The sequence below is a fragment of the Zeugodacus cucurbitae genome, chromosome 4, assembly GCF_028554725.1.
Source record: "Zeugodacus cucurbitae isolate PBARC_wt_2022May chromosome 4, idZeuCucr1.2, whole genome shotgun sequence".
In the NCBI taxonomy this organism is placed as follows: Eukaryota; Metazoa; Arthropoda; class Insecta; order Diptera; family Tephritidae; genus Zeugodacus; species Zeugodacus cucurbitae.
This window is the reverse complement of record NC_071669.1, coordinates 11,258,968-11,282,667: the sequence shown is the minus strand read 5'-3', so window position 1 is coordinate 11,282,667 and position 23,700 is coordinate 11,258,968. Positions and strand designations below refer to the sequence as shown.

At 36.4% G+C, this 23,700-nt stretch overlaps 4 protein-coding genes and 1 pseudogene across 4 annotated transcripts in view; 2 read left to right on the top strand and 3 right to left on the bottom strand.

Moving 5' to 3' along the window:
* Positions 1-12,795, top strand: part of LOC105209739 (zinc transporter ZIP6) — a 28,521-nt gene extending 15,726 nt beyond the window's left edge. The window contains exons 2-4 of the mRNA XM_011180321.3: positions 786-1,086; positions 11,083-11,388; positions 11,450-12,795. Coding sequence (XP_011178623.2) covers positions 786-1,086; positions 11,083-11,388; positions 11,450-12,543 — 1,701 coding nt within the window. The 3' untranslated portion in view covers positions 12,544-12,795. The remainder of the gene's footprint in view (positions 1-785; positions 1,087-11,082; positions 11,389-11,449) is intronic.
* On the bottom strand, positions 2,843-3,042 carry LOC114803776 (small nucleolar RNA U3; annotated as a pseudogene).
* Positions 12,796-15,460: 2,665 nt separating the features above from the next.
* The window catches only part of LOC105209730 (39S ribosomal protein L39, mitochondrial), a 39,432-nt gene continuing 31,192 nt past the window's right edge, over positions 15,461-23,700 (bottom strand). Inside the window, exons 2-6 of the mRNA XM_011180308.3 lie at positions 16,821-16,944; positions 16,351-16,687; positions 16,174-16,274; positions 15,668-16,110; positions 15,461-15,595 (exon numbers count right to left, since the gene is read on the bottom strand). Coding sequence (XP_011178610.2) covers positions 15,539-15,595; positions 15,668-16,110; positions 16,174-16,274; positions 16,351-16,687; positions 16,821-16,893 — 1,011 coding nt within the window. The 5' untranslated portion in view covers positions 16,894-16,944 and the 3' untranslated portion in view covers positions 15,461-15,538. The remainder of the gene's footprint in view (positions 15,596-15,667; positions 16,111-16,173; positions 16,275-16,350; positions 16,688-16,820; positions 16,945-23,700) is intronic.
* LOC105209712 (proteasome subunit beta type-7) lies at positions 17,259-18,554 on the top strand. Its single transcript, XM_011180286.3, has 4 exons — positions 17,259-17,453; positions 17,518-17,697; positions 17,788-18,259; positions 18,335-18,554. The coding sequence occupies exons 1-4, from the start codon at positions 17,392-17,394 to the stop codon at positions 18,467-18,469; spliced, it is 849 nt and encodes a 282-aa protein (XP_011178588.1). The 5' UTR covers positions 17,259-17,391; the 3' UTR covers positions 18,470-18,554.
* Positions 18,552-22,947, bottom strand: LOC105209720 (uncharacterized). Its single transcript, XM_011180296.3, has 5 exons — positions 22,754-22,947; positions 19,611-19,754; positions 19,332-19,486; positions 18,932-19,260; positions 18,552-18,861 (listed from the first exon to the last, which is right to left on the bottom strand). The coding sequence occupies exons 1-5, from the start codon at positions 22,813-22,815 to the stop codon at positions 18,583-18,585; spliced, it is 969 nt and encodes a 322-aa protein (XP_011178598.2). The 5' UTR covers positions 22,816-22,947; the 3' UTR covers positions 18,552-18,582.

Below are 23,700 nucleotides of genomic sequence, written 5' to 3'. Positions count from 1 at the left end.
TTCTTGTTTATTTGTAAATTTTCATTATTATTTTTGAAAAATCTTTAGTACTACGAACCTGCACTAAATTACTTAATTACCGTTTTGATGACGTCATTCATGATATAATCGTAACATTGCTAGTCATTTAGCAAGACTCTGCGATTTTCATGTACGTCACAGTACACTCTAATTACTAATTAAACATCAAACCAATTGTTTTACAAATATTTTGCACATGCACTAATAAATATTTATCGACAAATTGCAACAATAGTTACATAATTACCAAAAGTCAATATTATGAGCTTCGAAGAATACACAACAACAACTAATGATGTTTTACTAATTAACGGCTAAACTTTCAAGTAAGAACAAGTGTACATTTATATTAGAATGCTTGCTGAAGCGTAAGAAACTAGCCAATTTATTTACGAGGGTACCTACTATAGTTTATGGAATGGAGATATAGACTAATTGAGGTTATTGTTAAGCACTAATGTCTAAATTAAACTCATTATTATTTAAAAGAATCATAATTATTACAGTCGGAATATTTAATCAATCATAGTAACCCTAGTATCTTAGGAAACTCCAGGTCGCCCACCTAAGAGCACGAACCCATCAGAAATCCTTCATTATATGCTTTCTCCAATTTGAGCCCATGAAAACCTGAAAAATCGGCACATTTCGAACGTTGTTTTAGGTTAACGGTACTCTATATACCTTTCACAACTTCTTTAAATCTTAAACTCTTTACTTTGATATTAAAATTGTCATTAAATTATTTATTCCTTACCTTACAGGGTCTCGAGCATTTGATGTACAATCTAGGCTTGGGACAAATCGAATTCGAACCGGAGCACACAATCGACGAACATCGTCCAAAGGGTTTCAAGATAGACAATGAACAACTGGCTGCTTATTTTGAGCAGCAAAGTTTGAAATTTCTACCAACCGGCGAAGATATACAAGTCTTGACGCAACGCAATGCGCAAGGAAAGGTCAGCGATGAATTGGACATACTGATTAAGGAGAAGGAGAAAGGAATTTTGTTGGAATTCAAAGAGATGCATGATCCAAAGCATAGACATCCACGTGATAGTGGTGAGTGGAGTGAAGTTTCGGAATTAAATATCTATATATAGCTGACAGTGAAATTTTAATGAATTTATTTGAAGAATAGTTTTTAAATCTTCTTAAGAGGCTACTCTGAACGATCGAACTCTGATTGAGCTTCATTCTAAACTTAAATTTACTATATACTTATGTTTAGAGATCACTCACAAATCACTTCTCACTCTCTCTCTCTCTCTTTCTTCAAATAATCACCCTTCTAAAATAGTCAGAAAGGTCTACATCACTTTCATACAATTTCTGCTAGAAGAAACTAACCTCACAATTTTGTTTATTAGTCCGAAGAAAACTTCTTCCACAAACAAATTATGTGCAATTGTTTAGTGCTAAAGTTGCCAACCTTTACGCAAATGACCTCAAAACATTGAATAAACACTTTCTTCAAGTCAATACAATACTTTATTTACCGTAATCAGTTTGACCTCCACTTTGGCGGCAAATATGAATATATGAAGTAATAATGAGGCCGTCAACTGTGAAGATCGGCACACACACACACACACGTGGCACAAACGCAACTGTAATTGACAATTTAGTGGCATTTTCATAAAAAAATATTATATGTATGTACGTGGAGACCCAGGATGTACATATTTACGTATTGTATTGGTGAGCATAATGAGGCGTTTGCCGCAATTCTTACGGTTTATTGCGCGAACTCGGTAATTTACCCAATTGACTTGATGCGCAATTTGATGTCAATGTGACTTTTACTTTTCTCTCAATACAAAATGAAAGTTGGAAAAACTTAAATGTAATTGCAATCAATATTGTGTTAAGGTTGCTTGTCTGATATTAGGGTAGGGTTTTAAGTTTGGGAAATTCGGGGAGAAAGTCATTATAACTAGATTTATTAGAATAAGGTTATTGGTCTACAAAATAAAAAACAAAAACTAAAATTATTACGAAAGAAAATATAAAATAAATAATAAAACCTACGCGCGGAAGAAGTTATACTTCTTAGTGATATTCCAAGAAATGCATATAATTTTGTATGAAAGAAAACTAGCGAGAGGGAAAGGATAAAAATATGGTGGAGTGACCAACACTTTCTTAAATTCACATTTTATAAATTTATTATACAGATTTTATAAAGCAAAGTCCAAATCATTTATCATTTCTGGGTTCTGACGGATTGATATCTATAATATTTACAATTGGATTATGATAACTAAAATACGATATGAAATGCCTTACATCTATTTTATCTATATTTCTCGCGAATAGCGCAACAATAGTCGTACCTCCTTTTGTCGTAGGATCATTCCTTCCATTGATCATTTCTAATGAAAATTTCTCTCTGAGGAATGCCAGTTAGGGTTCAGCTTCTGGCAATGAGAAATTTACATTGACATCTCCCGCAAGGAGTACCGGTTGTTCGCTATACTCTACTGGTTCTCCGATAATATCTGCAAAAGCTTGCGAACCTGCAGTTGACAACGGTAATAAAGCTTTACCGATGAACAATTTTATATCTCTCATCGATGAATTTGTTGACATATAAATGGCAATTAAATTCAATTTTTTACTATGATGATTATCGCTAGAGTTCATTTTGCATTCTACCGCACACAAATCGCCAATTCTTCTTGATGTTGATATCGTCACATCAGCATCACTAGCGTACGGACCCTTTATATCTAAATGAGGAATGGGAATATGACATTTGTCTTGCTCATTGTGATAAATATCAACGCCTGAATTTCTTGTTTCATTTCGTTGAGTCACCACTCAGAAGACGTTTTATCCGTTGTAACCGAGCGATCATCGAAGAAACATCATTTCTAATATGCCACAAGACAAAATTAGAAATGAAGTTCATAAACCTCACGCTGTCAGATAAAACCCTCATCGCGGGTGCTAATACTTTCGATTTGCAAAGAAAATAAATGAAGACTGACTACAGAAATGATAAAGTATAGTCTTAACTTTTAAACGGCCAACGCAGAGTAGCTCAACCAAAAGTCACACAAAATAGTTGAGAATTCGCAGAAATGAAACAGAAACGAAAGAAAAATAATGCGCAAGCATACAATCATACATATGCGTACAATATGTCAAAAATTTTCACATTGTTCTATAATAACAAGAATTGCTCAAATAGCATAAGCGTGGCAAGTGCTTTAAGTTCTCTGCTTTACTCTCATTCACTCTCTCTCTCTCTCGCGTTAATTGTTCAATGCTATTCACTCTCCACTGAAGCGTTAAACAATTATCGCAACCTTTTCCGAAGTCGTATAAGAAGTATAACTTCAAAAAAAACCGCAAAGCTCAATTCAAAAATTTTGACAACAGCATATAATTAGCCTTCACCACACAACTGTTATGATGATACAATAGCGTAATGAATGCTTCGTTGCATTTGTTATTAGTGTGTATTTGCAAAATTAAAGCTACCTCAATGTCATTATCATTTTTGATGGCGTTACTATTGTCTAAATAAAAATTCGCATGAGATAGCAGCGGTTGTGATCTATTAAGCAGTGTTTGAGATTTATGAGTTTTGCTTTGTTGAAATAACAAGGCATCTGCTTTTATTATTTATAAATAATATTATTTTTTAAATTTTTGGTTTGGTGTAGAATAGGTGATTTTGCGAACTACTGGTCACATTTTCATATAAATCTATTTCAGTAGTATCTGAGTAAACAAATAGTCATTAATATTGTTTAAAAAGTACAGTTATAAGTTTTCTTATGATCTAACTATAGATCTGATATGAGTCGTTTGTTTCAATTCAAGTTTCATGTTGTTAGTAGGGCTCTAAAAATTATTCGAATAACCCGAAAACCGAGCTTAACACATTGATAAATTACTGAACTCACTTCGAGTACTTCATTGAGTTATGGATTGAAATGGATTCTATAGCAATTTCAGTCATAACAACAGTACAAAGTCCACTTTAAGATCCTTGTGTGTAAAATTAAGTGCTATTATCCATACTTCCGCAGATGAGATTGGGACATCGGGCCACATTCTCCTTCATTACGACCCTTTAATCTAACCATGCTTATATGATATATCCTTCTATAGCGTAATGTTTCCAGGAAAGTAAGTAGAAATTCATAGATATTTAGCTCTGAGAGTATTTAAATAGACCTTGATGACCTTAGAACATTCGTGGATCTTAGAATAACAATATTTTATTTGCTTCTAAGACTTAATATCTCCTTTTATTAGATTTCTAAACTGTGCACGATTTCACATGTTAGAACATCTAGGAATACTTAGGTTAGTATCACATTTCCTCTACCTCAAAAAGTTGAGATTTGCGTATTTTTTATACGAAACTAATGCTCCTTAAGTTGGTATGGGTCTAATGGGTGATCCATGCGTCCGTATCTCGTCAGAACTAGTCTCGGTTACAATGAAATGCTATAGTCTATCTATGTTTTATGAATATATGTATGTATAAAATATTTTTTTCTGGTTAGTGGTTTTTTTTGCAAAATCTTATCTTTATATTTTACACATACTCGTGCATATGTACATACTTGCACTGACATAAGTCCTTAAGATTTGTGCAAGTTGAAGGTGAAACTGCTTAGCACGTTTGTAGCAGATTACACAATCTTAATAACAAACAAAAATTTAAACAAATGCAAAGTTGTTGTGCTTCGCGCTAATCTGGCACTTTTAGATTAAATTGTATTTACGTTGATTTTAATACAAAATAAACATATTTTCGTATGTAGTTACGTATATCGTTTTGCAAAATTTCCTGGAAATGCCGTAACTACAAAACATATCAAAAAACGAGTAAACAAAAATAAAAAAATAAAAAAATACCAAAAATAAATAAATAAAAAAAAAACAAATAATTTAATTGCTAAACCCTTTAAATGCAGCAAATTTAATGCGTATGAGAAATCCAAAAAAAATTCGGCGATTTTACGCTGGCTCAAAGAAGCGATTAAAAAGTTGTATTTATTTCTGGCAATTTCTTGGCGACCTGAATACTTGAATTGAGTCAAGTTGACCAAAATGTAATACATAAAAAACAATAACAATAAAAATAAAAAATTAAAAAAAAAACAAAAAAAACAAAACTAACAATAACAACTAAAAAACAAGTAAGGAAGGGCTAAGTTCGGTTGTGATCGAACATTTTATATTCTCGCAATTTATTTATTAAATTTTATTAACATTATATAATACACAATTTGACTCACATATTCGTAATATATATTGTATAAAGTCCATTGAAAGTTGGAAACGATAATATTAGGTTAGAAACACCGAGGTCCTCATGTACAATATATAGGGGCCTTGAAAAGCTATGGTCCGATTTCGGCGATTTTTAGAATGGGGCTTCCACACTATAAATGCAGTATTTACGCAAAGTTCTGTTCACTAGTGCTTACTGTATATGTATATTGTAAAGTAAACTATTCAGACCGACTTCAAAGTTCTTGTATATAGAAAGTAGGCGTGGTTGTGAACTGATTTGGCCCATTTTCACAACATATCATTGGGATGCAAGGAAAATATTGCACACCCAATTTTTTTGAAATTGGTCGAGTAATTTCGGAGATATGGTTTTGACCCATAAGTGGGCGGAGCCACACCCACATTAAAATTTGTATACCAATTTAGGTGGAGCCCTTCTGTACCTTCTTTATAATGAAATTTAAGGTTTCTGTTGTTTTACCTTACTGAATTAAACCATTTTTAGTAGTTTCCAGCATGGGATCCCTTGTACCAAATTTTATTTCCATAGCTTTATTTATGGCTTAGTTATGGCACTTTATGTGTTTTCGGTTTTCGCCATTTTGTAGGCGTGATTTTGCCCAACTTCGAAAGCAACCTTCCTATGGTGCCAAGAAACAAGTGTGCCAAGTTTCATCAAGGCAACTTAATTTTTACGCAAGTTACAGCTTGCACAGACGGACGGACGGACAGACAGACAGACAGCCGGATTTGAACTCCACTCTTCACCCTGATCACTTTGGTATATATAACCCTATATCTAACTCGTTTAGTTTTGGATGTTACAAACAACCGTTATGTGAACAAAACTATAATACTCTCTTAGCAACTTTGTTGCGAGAGTATAATAAATAAACAAACACAAACGCATTGCAAAAAGTGTCAAATCTGCGATTGCGCACAAATACAGTTACTCATACGACGTGTGTCGCATACGAAGCAGCCGTAAACTATATAAGTAGTCATCGCGCATACAGAAACCCGTTGTTGCACCACTACCCGCAATGTAACTGACACAAAAGAATGCGCAAAATGCAAATAATAAAATCAACTTTGTAAACAACTTAAAAAAGTAAACAACAAAATACAAATTTATATTTAAATATACAAAAGACGAGCAGAAGAATGCATGAAAAACTGTGAAATTGTGAAATTGTTAAGAGAACCGTAAGATATTGCATTAAAAGCAACAACAACTGCAGTTGACTTTAGTCACTTGCATTCGCTTTGATTTATGAACCCATAAACCTGTGTAACCTTATTCACGTTTTATGGATTTTATGGAGGAACTGTAAGTTCTTGAGAGAGATTATTGACTGTACATGCGTTTAAGGAAGCCGCTAACTAACTGATGAACTGACATTTTTATAGGCAGCTTTTGTAGATAAATTATTGCATTTGAGATGATGTCTTACCTTTCTACTGAAAACATTTTTAATTCTTCTTACTATAAATAAAAAAAGTATTTATTTGATAAAAAAAAAACAATATTTTTTTAGTATAATATTCCTATTCTCAATTTCTGGTTCGAAAATAGTGACCTACTAACGGCCGAACCTACAAAAGTCGTGTGTATGTAAACGAAACGATCATATACATATGTGTGTATATCCACTCAAGAACTGTGTTGAAAAAACAACGGAAATTTCAAAATTTCCAAAAGCTCAATTTTCAAATTTTAATTTTTTATTATGTTGGTATGCATGCCCCTGAAGTACAATAAAATTCCAGTTATATTCATTGCTTTCTTTGTCTGTAGCAGCCGCTAAGATTACACGAGTTCTGACGAACTTGGCAATTGTCGTTGGTTAAAGCTTACACTTCATTGCTTCTTCTTACTAACTCCAAAAATAGAGAGAAACTTAAAATGCCGTCGTTTAACAAGCATACGAGAAATCGCCAAAGGCTATCCCAAAAATCGAGTCTAAGAAATGTTTCGACGTATGAAATAAGTGCGCCTATTTTGAAGGCGACAACATTAATGTAGATGAATGATAAATTTTTTTTTTTTTTCAGAAAACGAAAGTTTCTGTATAGTGCACAAGCACAGTCCAAGACGTAGACTATAAATAATTGAAAAGAAACAACTAATTATACAACAGATTTATACACTAACTATGAATAAAACAGTGTAGAACCTGAGTGCAGATCAAAATGTCTTCCCAGTCTTTTACGAAATGCCAAATAATTTTATGTTTGACGCTGGGGCGTGAAAATTTATTCTTGGCTTCGATATATTTATACTCTCGCAACAAAAGTTGCTACGAGAGTATTATAGTTTTGTTCACATAACGGTTGTTTGTAACACCCAAAACTAAACGAGTTAGATATAGGGTTATATATACCAAAGTGATCAGGGTGAAGAGTGGAGTTCAAATCCGAATGTCTGTCTGTCCGTCCGTCCGCCTGTCCGTCTGTGCAAGCTGTAACTTGAGTAAAAATTAAGATATCTTGACGAAACTTGGCACAAATATTCCTTGGCACCATAAGAAGATCAAGTTCGAAAATGGGCAGAATCGGACCATTGACACGCCCACAAAATGTGTCATAACTAAGCCATAAATGAAGATATAAAAGTAAAATTTGGAATAAAGAATCGCACTAGGAGGGGGCATATTTGGATGTAATTTTTTTTGGGGAAGTGGGCGTGGCCCCGCCCACAAATCGGTTATTTGTATTTAACTCGCAAACTAATAAAGCTATATAAACCAAACTTTCTGCAGTCGGTTCTCTTATATACCCCACCACACAGCATGAAAATAGTTGAAATCGGATAATAACCACGCCCACCTCCCATACAAAGGTTAGGTTGAAAATTACTAAAAGTGGGTTAACTAACTAACGAAAAACGTCAGAAACACCAAATTTTGCAGAAGAAATAGCAGAAGGGAGCTGTACTCAGATTTTTTTTACAAAATGGAAAATGGGCGTGGCATCGCCCACTTATGGGTCAAAAACCATATCTCAGGAACTACTCGACCGATTCAAATGAAATTCGGTATATAATATTTTCTTGACACCCTGATAACAGGGACAAAAAATGGACGAAATGGGTTCACAACCACTACTACCTTCATTATAACTCAATTTTGAAATCCATCTTATTCCTTCACTTTATAATGTAAACATAAGGAACCAATGAAGATAACGGAATAAAACTGTACACAATTAGTGCATATCATCTCTGGCTTCACTCGTGAAAAAATTGTTGTATTGCCTTAGGTATACACTAGGTTCTAATTGAAAAAAACTCTGTGGTAGGGAAGATATAGTTTTTTCAGAGAGTTATCCGAAGTCCGTACTCAATAAAATACTGTTATTTTCAAGACTACTGTCTAACAAATATAATTTGAGAGCAGTTTATACTCCGATCCGATTAGAACTCTACTGAGTGACTTTGGTTGTTATAATTTTGGTTAGGATAATCCGCTCATTAAGCTGATCAACTAATATATATAGTATAAATCGAACATCTGGAACACTATGAACCTCAAAATGAAATCGCTCGACTAGGTCTCAATAAAATCCGCTCAGGTTTCCTGTAGTCCAAAGCTACACATCTCCCGCATAAATTGCTTATAATAAACCCTACTTATAGACAACTCACGAACCAAACATGCATCTCTATTTCATTCAATATCTGTTAGGAGCTCTTTGGCATAAAAATTCCATAAATACGTGTTCTTTTTTTTGTTATTTGTGCATCTCGATGCCAAGCAGAGACAGCGCCCTACAAATTCAGACGACACTTTGTATGTATGTAAATAAAAAATTATTTCAATTATTTTTGTTGTTGTTGTTGGTATGCTGTGACATTATGCCGGAATACCTGCATGCGTAAACGTAAACGTAATGGCATAACGCCGTCAATTATGGTCTAACGCCATATTTAATGTGTCTCAAGGCGCTGACAGAGAGCTGGCTGCTTGGCTGACAGACAGCCTGTGGGTAATTAAAAAACAATTTTAACGCTAAATATGCGACTGCGCTTAATCTGTATGTGTTGAAAATGTTGATGAGTTGTTGTTGTTTTTTTGTAAATATATTATATTTACAAATGGGATCGCACGTCAGCTGAGTTGCTTTCTAGATATAGAGCTACTTTTTTATGATGTTGACAGTAGGCTTTGCAACTGTAATGAGTACAGTTCTTTACTTTACAGTTCGTCTTTTTGATTTATATAGGTTTTGTAGGTTATAATCCGTTTGAAATGACTTCCGTATTGTGCGAATTCATTATGGAAATTCAGACATTCCAAACTATAGATTACAGCTTTTATTATCAGCTAAATTTACTCAGTACAGCTTCCGGGAATTTTCGGTATAACTGATAAGGTTATCTGTTCTGTTCCTAGAATTTACAAATACAAAAAAAATTAAAAATATTTTAAGCCCCCATTATTAAAAATTTTTCACATCTTGATTATTTCGAGAACTTTTTCGATAGAAAACCGTCAAAGTTTCGTGAGAATTGTCGAAGATTGTTAGATGTAGCTCGGTCTTTTCTATTATAAATAGCCATTTTGTTCAACAACGTTCATCAAATCAAATTGCTATCAACCATGACCTTTGACCTCAAGCGAGGGTGCTTAAAACTTACTTCTCTAGGAACAGAAGATTTTAATATTAGTTTTATATATGTCGGTATCAAGACACTCTGACAAATCTGGTAATTGAAAGACTACTAAGCTCTCCTAATAAGTTAAATTCTGAAGACCTTCCAGCTTTACTGAAGTTGGGGCTGAAATATTTCAGAAAATTTTCCATCAGCTCAACAAAGAAGAAAGATAAGATCTCTGAAGTTATTAATAACAACCAGCGGCTTCAATAATTTATAAATTTATATTTAGAAGCTTTTACTACTTGTCTTATCATGGATTTGATACAACATAAGTGTCTACTTCTCTTCTAGAACTTTGAAATCGAACTTACCTACCTTCCGTTCCCACGACAGTCGGTTCTACGCAACCGGAACGGACCCGAATTTTTATCCGTCCAAGTCTGGACTGATTATGGCCAAAGACTGTCAAGCCGGCAGTTTTAAGCCTTTGTCATATCAAGGGGTTGATACAACATAGGTGTCTACTTCTTTTCAAGAACTTTGAAATCGATCATACCTATCTTCGTTAGAACCTAACTAACTACAGTTCCCACGACATTCGGTTCTCCGTAACCTAGAACTTCTAGAACTTTGAAATCAATCTTACCTATCTTCGTACGAACCTAACTACCTACCGTTCACCGTAACAGGAACAAACCCGGATTTTTATCCGGCCAAGTCTGGACTGTCAAGGACTGTGAAATCGGCAGTATTCACCAACAGTATTTGGGGAATGTTTTATGCCCCCACAACAACCACTACTTTGGTAACCTTAGGGTCCCAAATTAAAAGCTTATCTTTCTTGAAAAAAAAAAACAATGAAACGCTCTCTTTTTTGAGGATATACATCGTCTATCTGTACGAGTAAGATAAAAAGATATATAAAAATTATCGGTTAGTTTGTGCTAGAAAGCTTTCACAATGGCTCTAGCATAGCTCTCAAAAGCATTGGTAGTTTCATACTCTACTCGTGAGTTCGACAACGATACAGAGAAGCCTCTCCGAACAGACACCTCTATTAGACGGACACCAAATGACCCTTTCTTAAGCGGTCACTTCTTTTGGGCGGACTTAAATCGCCTAAATGGTGTCAAGCTCAAAAAACACGAAATGTTTCCAGTATGCTTCTAAACAACATTTCCTTATTTCTAATTCAGATGCTTCTTTGGACGCTGCACCATCTACAGCCAATGTTTGCCTCTCACCCAAGTCCATGCTACGGCTAGTCGTCGATCATAACGATCTGCACAAGCGTAAACTCTACAAGACCTACACTGCGGATGATATCACGAAGGCGCACAACTCCGAAGATGAATACAACGAGTTCATCAATCATGTACAGTTAACGCCCGTGGCGTTCATGAAACTCTGTCCAGCGCTGTTGGCACAAATAGATCAGCATGTCTGCCTGCGACCCGCGCCACTCACGAACGGCGAAGATCCCAAACAGGCGCTGTGGAATGGTGAGTTCAAACTATTTACTGTTATTTAACATTATTTATTTATTTTTTCTACAACCGCCAGCTTGGATATACGCCAGCGTTTCGATATTCATACTCTCCGCTTGCGGACTGCTTGGCATATTGCTGGTGCCGCTCATGAAAACCATCGCCTATCAAGAGATTTTGAAATTCCTTGTCGCCGTTGCCATTGGCACGCTGGCCGGCGATGCCTTAATGCATTTACTGCCGCACGCATTGGTGCCCGAGCATGAGGACAAACATAATGACGAGCATGCGGTGGAAAGCGAGCATGACGAACATGAAGCCGTTTGGATTTGTGCCTGCGCATTCTTCACCTGCATCTTTATGTACTGCCTAGAGCATATATTGCCATTGTTGAGGGGTGACAGCGCTGGTGGGCATGGACATGGACACGCTCATGGCGGTCACAAGCATGGACATGGACACGTGCATGGCAGTCACGCGCATGGCAGTCATGCACATACGCATGCGCATCATACAAAACATGCTCATCACACAGAGCTTGCGCCGTCAGAGAAAGCTGCAGACAGTACTTCCAACAGCAACGCCAACATTGTGTCGCCCGTCAATAGCGAAGCGAAAGAGATCAATATCATGTTGAACGAGACGAAAAAGGATGAGAAGACGCCAAATCGTCCGCTCACGCCAGTCGCCTTCATGGTCGTCATCGGCGATGGACTGCACAATCTCACCGATGGTCTCGCCATTGGCGCCGCCTTTGCCAGCGATCCCGTAACGGGCATGGCGACCGCCTTCGCCGTACTCTGCCACGAGCTGCCACATGAACTGGGCGATTTCGCGCTGCTGCTGCAGACGGGCGTCTCCTTGCGACGCGCCATCTACTTGAATATTGTCAGTTCGGTATTGAGTTTCTTGGGCATGGCCATCGGCCTATTTATAGCCGGTGCGCATGGCAATATGACACAATGGATTTATGCCTGCACGGCCGGTTCGTTTCTCTACATCGCGCTGGCCGATCTGGTGCCGGCGATGAGTGAGGTGGAAGCGCATGCGGGCGATGCGAAGAGCAAGCTGAAGGGTACACTCATACAGATATGCGGTATGTTATTGGGTGGTTTTATTATGCTGGCCATAGCTGTTAATGAACATGAACTCTCAAAGTTGTTCAAATGAAAGGCAAAAACAACAAAAGCTTGCTTGGGAGGTCAAAGGTGAATTATTTAAAAAAAATCCTCCACTTGTTCGTAGTGTCTTTTTAAACAAATTTATATATAAGTAAGTATGTTTTATGTGTTTTTAAGTTTAAAAGTATTATTAAATGTATTGTAGATAAATTAAGTGTTAAGTATAATTAGAAACGATTCAAGAAATTAAAAATAACGATAAAATAAAATTTTAAAATTATACGAAATGTGTATGCATAATTTTACGAGCATGTGTGTAGAATAACGAAAATCAACTTATATAGTATATGAGAGCTGAGGTAATTCCTGAACCAATTTCACTCATTTTCACCACCAAGGTAAACTATATCCAAGTTGCGGATATCCACCCCAACTTCCCAGCTGAAGCAGCAGTTTTAGTCAACGAGCGCGATGCCTTACGCCGTGTCGATGCGTGTGATCCCCGTATAAAGAATCTCAATTTGGAGATTCGACGAACGGTAAATCAATATAAGCGGACGAAACGGGCAGAGCACCTGAAATCTTGTAATCTTTCCACTGGTTTGGGTAAGCTATGGACTACTGTCAAATCCCCATCCAACCCGAGAAGGCATGATGACCGAGTTGAAATTCAATTCGCTGGTCATGCCTCCTCAGACCCGAAAAAATGCGCGAGCAATTTTAGCCGACAATTTACACTGCACCCTTCGGTGGATGAGAAAATGCCAAAAGATTGCGCACCACTTACCTTCACCAGCGGCGAGGTTACAGATGTCATTAAAAAGTCCAAATCGTCCAAATCCATTGGCTCAGGCGGTATAAATATGCTGATGCTTAAACACCTTGGCTCGGCGGGAGTAAACTACTTCACCAAGGTTCTCAATCTGTCTATGACCACTCTTAACATACCCGATTCGTGGAAAACCGGAAGTGTGGTCTCACTACTAAAACCAGGGAAACCAGCCGCCCAAGGGGAGTCTTATCGTCCGATGACTCTCCTTTCACCAGTAGTAAAGACACTTGAAGACTTGTTACTCCCGACCTTCATTCACCACCTTCACTCATCACATGGTTTCCGTAAAGTACATAGTACCACCACAGCACTTAGCGTCATAAACGCCCAGATAACTAATGGTCTAAATCAAAAGACTCGCTGTAAGAGGACGGTTCTAGTAGCGCTTGACTTGTCAAAAGCTTTTGACACAGTAGTCAATCACACAACGCTACTAGAAGATATCGAACAATCTCCGCTCCCTCTAGTGCTGAAGAGGTGTACCATTAATTACCTGTGCGGTCGTCAGTCAAGCGTAATATTTCGAAGGCAAATATCCAAGTTAAGAAGAATTAAACAAGGGGTACCGCAGGGTGGTGTCCTATCCCCCTAATTATTTAACTTCTATATTTCGAAACTCCCTCAAACACCAGAAGGAGTCTCAGTTACCTCTTACGCTGATGACTGTACGAAATTGACGTCGGGCAATGGAATCGATGATATGTATTCGAAAGTAAACAGCTACCTCCTCGACCTTTCTCGCTTCTTCACTGCTAGGAGCCTAACACTCTCCCCTTCCAAATCCACAGCGACCTTATTCACTAATTGGACGAAGGAGTACAGTCTAGACCTGACTATTTCAGTCGATGTCATTAAAATTCGGGCAGTTAATAATCCCAAAATTTTGGGTGTTACATTGGATAGCCTATACTCCTTCACTCCCCACACGACCGCGATTGTAACCAAGGTACAGAGCCGCAACAAAATCCTCAAGTCGCTAGCCGGCAGCATCAGGGGTAAAGACAAAGAAACGTTGTTGGCAACTTACCAGGCAATCGGCCGGCCGATCCTTAGTTATGCAGCCCCGATATGGTCGCCTGGATGCAGTAGGACGCAGATGGTCAAAATACCGCTTTCCGAACAGCCACAGGTTGCAACTTGATGTCGCCGGTCGAGCACCTCCACAATGAGGCCCGCCAAGACTTACCCAACAGTTTCTGTTGGGATGCATTCGCAGAAATCATCCCTGCAGTTAACTGCTGGAAGCCGAGCCGCCTTCCATAGCCATCAAGAGTACCTGCCTAAAATATGTCGACGACTTAAAAGACTATACCGACAGGACTTCGGACGTGACAAACTATAGACAAGCACACCTTCATTGACGCCCCGTGAATGGCGTACTTGGAGAAACAACACCCACCGCGGCAGACAACGAGCTCGAGTTGCCTCGCGAAACTAGAGTGACACTAGAGACACCCTTTCCCTTTGGTCCGACCCCATCGAAACAGCTCGTTTCCTGGGCCTACCGTTAGATGACTTCGATGACAATTAGACTAGGCTTGTCGGTTTAGGCAGACTTGGGTAACCGCTACAACAACAACCACTATATCCAAGACTATAAGCTCACTTAATTTGGCTAAGATATCTCACCGATTTATAAGGTATTAAGCTCACCCTATTTGTGAAAAAATCCAAAATTAGGTATATTGGAGCTGGGGGAAGTTATGACCCGATTTAAACCATTTTTGGTACAGTTCTTCATGTTCGATATCAGGCGCACTGAAAAGCTCGAATACAGTTTTTTAAAGTTTTATTCCGTGATCCACCAAATACTATTTTCATAACATTATTTTTGGCATAGGTTATTTTCGGTTTTCTCCATGTTGTGGACGTGGCAATGGTCAGATTTCTTTGAACCATTTTCAATAACAACCCTGCCAGGATCCCAAGAAATATGTGCACCAAATTTTATTAAGATATCTCCAATTTTACTCAAGTTATCGCTTGTATCTTCATGATAATTTTTATATATGTACATATATAACCCTATATCTTACTCGTTTAATTTTATGACTTACAAGCAACCGTTATGTGAACAAAACTATAATACTCTCTTAGCAACTTTGTTGTGAGAGTATATAAAATAACAACTGTATTTTAGTTTAATTATTTATTACAATTAAAGTAAAACAAAAACATTTCCTTTTTAACTAAATAACGCAATTCATGATATTCATGCGATCTGTTGGTGTGCTTCTTCAAATGGCTCATTGGGCAAACGCGCAGGATTCTAAAATAGCAAATATATAACCAAAATACATAGATACGACTTCAAATAATTAAAAACAAATCGTTTGCTTACCAATTTCCTAGCGCGTTCCTCCAAAGTGCCATACGTGACATGATCCAATGTAAAGCCAGCTGGCAAACCAACACCTTGTACACGATACAGCGCATCCTTGTCGCCCTCATTGGCAATCTTGTGTGCCGCTGCCACGGTGCATTTGCCAAGGAAACGTGTTGAGGCCACCATTGGACCACGTGAGATATCTATATGTGTGCCCATGCGATAGAGTGTGACACGTCCCTGATTCTGTTGTGCAATGCTGGGCAGCTGTTCGCGTTTATAACGCGAATCGGCAAACATTTCCAGCGCCAATTCGTTATTTACATCGAGACGTTCGATTTTCAAATCTTGTGCGGCTAATTTAATCATCTGGGCGGAGAGCGCACGCAGCTCGGTTTTACTGGGTTGCCACGATTGCGCTTGTAATACGATGTCGTAAACAAAACTACCAGATTTTACTGCAATATTTTGAGGTAAAATATTAATAGGCCATTTCAAATATTATGCTGTCATATAATTACTATTTGGGCCAGGGAAACTATGTAATTGTAAATGTGCTGCATCCGAAAAGCAGTTTTCCAGTGCGGCACCCAACATAAAGCTGCATGTACGCCAGAAAGCTCTGTAAAAAAGAAATTTAACAAACCGTAAAATATGTAAAAATTAATTAGCAACTAAATATTATATTAATAGCTTACTTATTTATTAAATGTGGATCAGCTACGGTAAAATTGAGCAACTGTATTGTACAAGATTCTGTTAGCGGCCGGTGCATATCCCATGGCACATTACCATCTTTCAGCGCTAGTGCAGAACGTTTGCAATGGCCGTCACTTAAATGCTGCGCACAATTGTAAGGCGTAGACAAATAGGCGTTCATAGCTAATGTGACATCTTCGGGTAGACCTAAATAACGCACTTCTATTTTTTCTACTCTACCAACAGCTTCTTTTTGCCGGCGTTGCTCTTGCGTGAACAATTCATTGCGTTTAGCTAATGCAGGATTGACAATTTCCTTACGTGTAGCATAAGTACCTAGAATGGAGAATATGAATTAGTTTTGCTTTTCAAAATGTATATGTAATCAAACAAAATGTGTCCTGATCAACTGCATAGGTTGTTCTCACTTTTTAGATAACACTAGTATTATCAGTAAAGAAAAACTCACGTATATTTGACAAGCTATTAAAGCGTTGCAATGTATTTAATACTGCTAGAAAGCGCATTTTATTGCCGGCCATTACTAGAAAATTCAATACAATTTTCTTTTAACTTTAGAATTAATTTATTTTAATTTTTCGACAGACGACAGAAAAAATGTTATCAAATCAAATAGTTTATTAAACAGCTGATTTCAACGTGCTTGGATATGGCCAGCTAGTTAAAATAAGGAGATTATTTTATGAATATTCCTAACCATTGAAAATATTTATGATAGGCACGTTATATGTATAAGCAATAATAAATAGATATATATATATTTTTTTTATGTTTTATTCTTTTTAAACTCAGCGCTTGTTTTTAAAAGAAAAATGTCATGCTTAAAGAGTTGTGCATATAGTTAACCATTGTGAATACCTTTTCGATCTATTGTAAATGGCAAATTGTACTTAGAAGCAGCATCGACAAGACTGTCACAATTTTGTTGGTCATCTTTATTCGCTAAAACATTTATTGTAATTCTCTACAGATTAATTTCGCAATTATTTGTGCGTTTAATATAATAAAACGATTTCAACATGAATATGGAACAAGTGCGCAATGTGCCAAAAGGTGGTTTTAATTTTGACAACTGCAAAAGGTAAATGTTTTCAATTTGCGTAGAAACCGCCTAAAGCTTATGTTTTTTTTTTTTATTTTAATAGAAATGACATGCTGCTTGGCTCCGGTTTCCAACAGCCAAAGACGGTAAAAACCGGCACCACAATTGCTGGTATCATATACAAGGACGGCGTAATTCTAGGCGCAGATACACGAGCCACCGAAGGACCAATTGTGTCGGATAAAAATTGCTCCAAAATTCACTATCTTGCTAAGAATATGTAGTGAGTAATTTTACAAGCGCTTATTGCTGTAATTACATATTTTATATAAACTAAATTTAACCATATAATTTATTTACAAAAATTCTAAAGCTGCTGTGGTGCTGGTACTGCTGCCGATACGGAAATGACTACCGATCTGATTGCTTCACAATTGGAAATGCACCGCTTAAATACAGGCCGTCAAGTACCCGTTGTGGCAGCCAACACATTGTTGAAACAATTTTTATTCCGTTATCAGGGTCACATTAGCGCTGCACTAGTACTTGGCGGTGTTGACAAGACTGGCTCATACATTTACTGTATACATCCACATGGTTCAACCGATAAACTACCCTATGCCACAATGGGTTCGGGCAGTTTGGCGGCAATGTCGGTGTTCGAGTCACGTTGGAAGCCCGATATGACAGAAGAAGAGGGTAAATTACTTGTACGTGATGGTATTGCGGCTGGTGTCTTCAATGATTTAGGTTCCGGTTCCAATATTGATTTATGCGTTATACGCAAAGATTCTGTCGATTATTTGCGCAACTATGAACTGGCCAACTTGAAGGGCAAAAGACATGTGAGCAAATTTGCAAAGATATGCTATATATTTCATAAGGAGTTGAACTGAATATTTAAATTTAATTTAATACAGGGTGATTATCGTTTTAAGCCTGGCACAACTGAACTGGTCGGTACAGCAGAAATAATCGAAGTTGTACCATTTGAAGCTTTCCACAAAAAGTTGTATGGTGATGAAATAACTGAAGCTATGGAAGTTGGTGCATAATCTATGTAGCAGCACCGTATGCATGTAGAAACATACGAAAACAATTGAAGTCTTGGTTTTTGCAAATAAAATAGTTTTTAAATTATGCTTGATTGTTTAATTTCAATTTTTAATCATTCAAAATCAAAATCAAAATCAATTACGATGTCATCCTTTTTATCAGATGGCCACGCCAAGGAAGTCGTATAGCTTGAAACTTGGACTGGCGTTTTTGCCGCCTTTGAAGTTGATGGTTTTTCATCGTCAATTGGTGAACTTGGTGGACTTAGTGACATTTCTGTAACGGTACGCTGTTCTCTACTGGATGACAATATTTCGCGTTTGAATGAACAAAATGGTGTAACTTTATTACTTTCCTCTTTGAATAACACAAAATCTCTACGAAAATCATCCTGCATTAGAAGCATATAAAATATGTATGAATTAACAAAATTTAAGAGGAAATCGGAACTATTTACTCACACTTAATACTGCAACATTGACGTGTTTGTTTTCATCAGCCGATTCCTTCGTTATTTCGCGCACACCATTACTGTCTATTATACAGAATTTCATTTTTCTTATATTCTTATGCTTCATTTGCATAACATCTTCCGCCAATTGTTGTGCAATTTCCTCTGTTAAATCCTTGTTATAAGATTTATCCAACAAAATCAAACCATCTTTATCGCCCATAAGACAGTAATCACCTCTGTAATATTTGAATGTATCTGATAATATATGACAAATGCTGTAGCCATCACAATCAACGCCACCAACAATTATTTCCGCATATATAGGGTGTGGTGTCGCTATACATATGTATGTATGTAGGTATAGACGTTCTATAAATGATAATTATTTGCATATTTAAGAGTTTTACCATTCTTTTGTAGTGAATGTAGCAAATTTCTAATGATCTGTGTAACACCGCGCACTGGTACTTCATGCTCCGTGTTGTACTCCAGCAATTTGATTTGCGAAATAGCCATCTTCATTATTTGCTGAATATCACCAATAGCGCCATATACGCAAGCACTGCATGGCATTTTTCAAATATTAGCAACAGTTATTGGTAATATTTATATTTATGTATAAGTAATTATTTGTTTAATTTTTTTTTTTTTTTTTTTTTTTTGAAATATGTATCATTTATACTCACCATATTTTGTCCGTTAACTTATAAATTGTTTCGTAACTTTTCGTTTCTGCTCTGGTGGTAGCTAAAAGTACGCCTTCCTTGTATTTTAAAGCCAATGCAACACCATCGGTACACTGTATACAAATGTTGTTACGGTTGTCAGCACTATATGGATTTCGTAAAGACAAAACACAACAACAATAAGTAGTGAAGCATTAAATACGAGAATATTAATACAGATATTGTAGGACTATAACATATATTAGGTCTACAACTTTGCTTCCGCCGTTTTTTTTTTTTTTTTTGTAAATTTAAGGCTTTTTTTTTGTATAAAAACGGTTACAAATGTCGATGAGCCTCAGCCGCACTTTTCTTGGACTTAAAAAAGAAAACCAAAATTTCCCGCAAACATCGAGAATTCGGCTCAAAAAATGACATTTTCAGTTGAGAATAAGTTTGGGATGCAAACAGATCTCTACAAGTACTTTGTTGGGTTAAGGGGTTATATACAGTTAGACGGCCGAAAAAAAGTGAATTTTCCAGATTTTTTTCTGAGAAAACTTTTTAATTTATTGATCCAAAAATTTATACACATATTATGGTATCTTTTAACTGTTTTTTAAGACTTAGTACTAGTAAAAATATTTATTTGAAAAAGAGCTACAGCTGATCTCCAGGAGCTCCTCTCAAAAAAGACGTTTTGCGGTGACCACTATATCTCGGAACTGGATCATCCGAAATTAAAAAACCAAACAGATTTCGTTAAAATAATGTTAAATCTAGTTGTCGAGGTACGTTGAGTTGCCGGTGTGCCAAATAAAATAAGATGATTATTTTTTATATAAATGTAATTTAGTGTATTTGGGTGTGTGGGGCATATGCTAATACAATTTATGTGGGTTAGTTTGTACAACTGAGGGTGTGTGTGTTTATTATATATATGAGTGGGTTTGAATGTTAGTAGATCACACAATTCGCAATTAGGGATTAATTATAAACAATAGTTATAAATATAACCTTTGATTTGGGTGGGTAATCCCGCGATGAATTGATGATCCTGTGTTGTGTTGGGTTGATCCGGTGTTGGCGCCTTTTCGTCCGTCCGTGTGTTTTTTCTTCCTTCTTGGGTTGTTATTCTTGTTGTTGTGTATATTCGCGGGTTATGTTGGCGCTGTTGTGCATTATTGCATTGCCCTTTAATTCGTATTATAGGACAATGCAGGGTTGTGCTCATCTGGCATGAACACTAGTAATTAATCGAAGGACTAAGCAAAATAAAATTTTTTGACAAAATGGCGGTTTCTCAAAAAAAAATCGATTTTTCACCGAAATTTCGGCCTTAAATTGTTTATAAAAAAAAATATTTATCGGAGAAAAAAAATCTACGATTAATTACTAAAAAATATATTTAAGAAGGTCGTGTTAAAATTTGAGACTAATCGGTCTAGCCGTTTTCGAGTAATGTTGGTCACCGACTTTGAAAACACCATTTTGAGAAAAACGCGTTTAAAGTTTGGACCTTGTACTTCCAGGCACTGTGAAACGCCTTTTCATTTCATTTCAAAAAAATCAATATTTTGAAAATTCTAACTGTATATAACCCCTTAATGTTGACACAAATTTCCAAGATCGATATAAAAAAAACAAGTAAGAAAGGGCTAAGTTCGGGTGTAACCGAACATTTTATACTCTCGCAATTTATTGATGTAATTTTATAAAGATCGACCCATATATTGGGTATAAAGTTCAATAGAATAACGAAAATCATCATAAATAGTATATGGGGACTGAGGTAATTCCTAAACCTAAATTTCACTCGTTTTCACCACCAAGACACAATGTATCGAAGACTATACGCTCACTTAATTTAATATTACTTATAATTAGGTATATGGGATCTGGGGGAAGTTATGGCCCGATTTTTACCATTTCAGGTACAGAGAGAAACTGTTATAAGAAAAAAATTCAGAGGGAATGAATTACATTAAAATATGTGAGGGATTTGCCTAAGTATATTTTCGGGGAAAAATTACCCTTAGGCACTGAGTTCTTCATGTTCGATATCAGGGGCCTTGAAAAGTCATGGTTCGATTTTGACAATTTTTTCACAAGTGATGCAACAGATCATATACAGTGTTTGTGTAAAGTTTTATTTCGCTATCTTCATTGGTTCCTAATATATATATTATAAAGTGAAGGAATAAGATGAAATTCAAAAATGAGTTATATGGGAAGTTGTCGTGGTTGTGAACCAATTTCGTCCATTTTTCATACGTGTCATCAGGGTGTCAAGAAAATATTATATACTGAATTTGAATTGAAATCGAGTCGAGTAGTTCCTGAGATATGGTTTTTGACCCATAAGTGGGCGACGCCATGCCCATTTTTCATTTTGTAAAAAAATCTCAGTGCAGCTTCCTTCTGCCATTTCTTATATAAAATTTGGTGTTTCTGACGTTTTTCGTTAGTGAGTTAACCCACTTTTAGTAATTTTCAACCTAACCTTTGTATGGGAGGTGGGCGTGGTTATTATCCGATTTCTTTCATTTTTGAACTGTATAAGGAAATGGCTAAAATAAACGACTGCAGATAGTTTGGTTTATATAGCTTTATTGGTTTGCGAGTTACATATATACAAAAAACCTATACATAATCCCATATCTAACTCTTATATTTCTTGGTGACACAAACAACCGTTAGGTGAACAAAACTATTACACTCTGTGCAACAGGTTGCGAGAGTATAAAAAATCGATTTAATCGACCAGTGCTTGACCCTAGAGATATCTATTGGAAAACGGCGGAAGCAAAGTTGTAGACCTAATAAAATATATAATATTTAAAATAACACTTAGCGAAATGAAAAAACTGTCGAGTTGACTGCTCGTAGTTGGTGAAAAATCTGAAACTGTGCGAATAACTTAAACAGAGAGTCGTGTAAATTCCCCGAATAATATTAGGGGAATTATTCCGGTCACTATGGCAACAATGACCGTTTTCACACAAATGACCGTTTGCTGCGACAAAAATTGCCCGTGTGAAAACGGTCAATAACAACTACATTGTTATATTTTGCACTTAGCATAAATATATATAGATATATATACAGAAATATTTACTATATCACTAAATATATATACATATATATTTTTTGCAAACTCTTACTCCCAATATTGTGGTATATGAAAACCCCTTTTAGGCGTAGCGCGCATTAACTCCAACTGCATTTTTTCACAAAATTTAATTTATAAATTTTCACAAATTCAATTTTTTTCTTCGACGCGTATATTCACTCCGTTCTGCTGTAGTCACTCCTATTCACTAGACGGCTTCTGCTGAACTGCCATTTGTTTGTTATCAAAAATTTAATTTTGCTACGCTCACAAACTGGCACACACTGGTGTGCATAGCAAAGAAGTCTCTCACACTAAAGAGCGATCATTGTAGTGATTAGTATGCTCAGTGGCGGATCCACGGGGGGGCGGTCGGACATTTTTTGGTGTTAAAACACCCCCCAAACTCAGAGAAAAATATATGTTTGTTTATATGGGTTTGGAATGCGGTTATTGATCAAAAAAATCACATCAAATTATAAGCAATTATAAGAAGTTACAAGATTTTTGTTGTTATTCATATAATTCGAACTTTCTCTACATTTGTACAAGCAGTATCGCTGAAGCTCAGTGATTAATTGAGGACTATACCGGATCTCACATTCCATGTTATATTTTCGTTGGTTTTTGAAAGAATTCTTCTAGTATTTCATTAACTGACAGATCAATATCCCTATGAATATTCATCGATGCTAGACCATTAAGCCTATCTTGACCTGTCGTATTTCGTAAATAGGTTTTAATTCTCTTTAAACTTGAAAAACTTCTTTCCGGTGATGCTATTGAAACAGGCAATAACGCTAAATCTTGAAAACATTCACAAAAGACGTTTTTTTCACTGCTTCTAAAGCTTCGAGAGCATTCCGAAAATGCTTGCCTGAAGTTCGCTGTTTCCACATTTTCACCTCCGCAAGAAAGTTTTGTTCTGAACAGTTGATCACCTTTTCATAAAAAGAAAATATTTCTCGAGCTTTTTTAGCTTCAAATTCGTACTTTGGG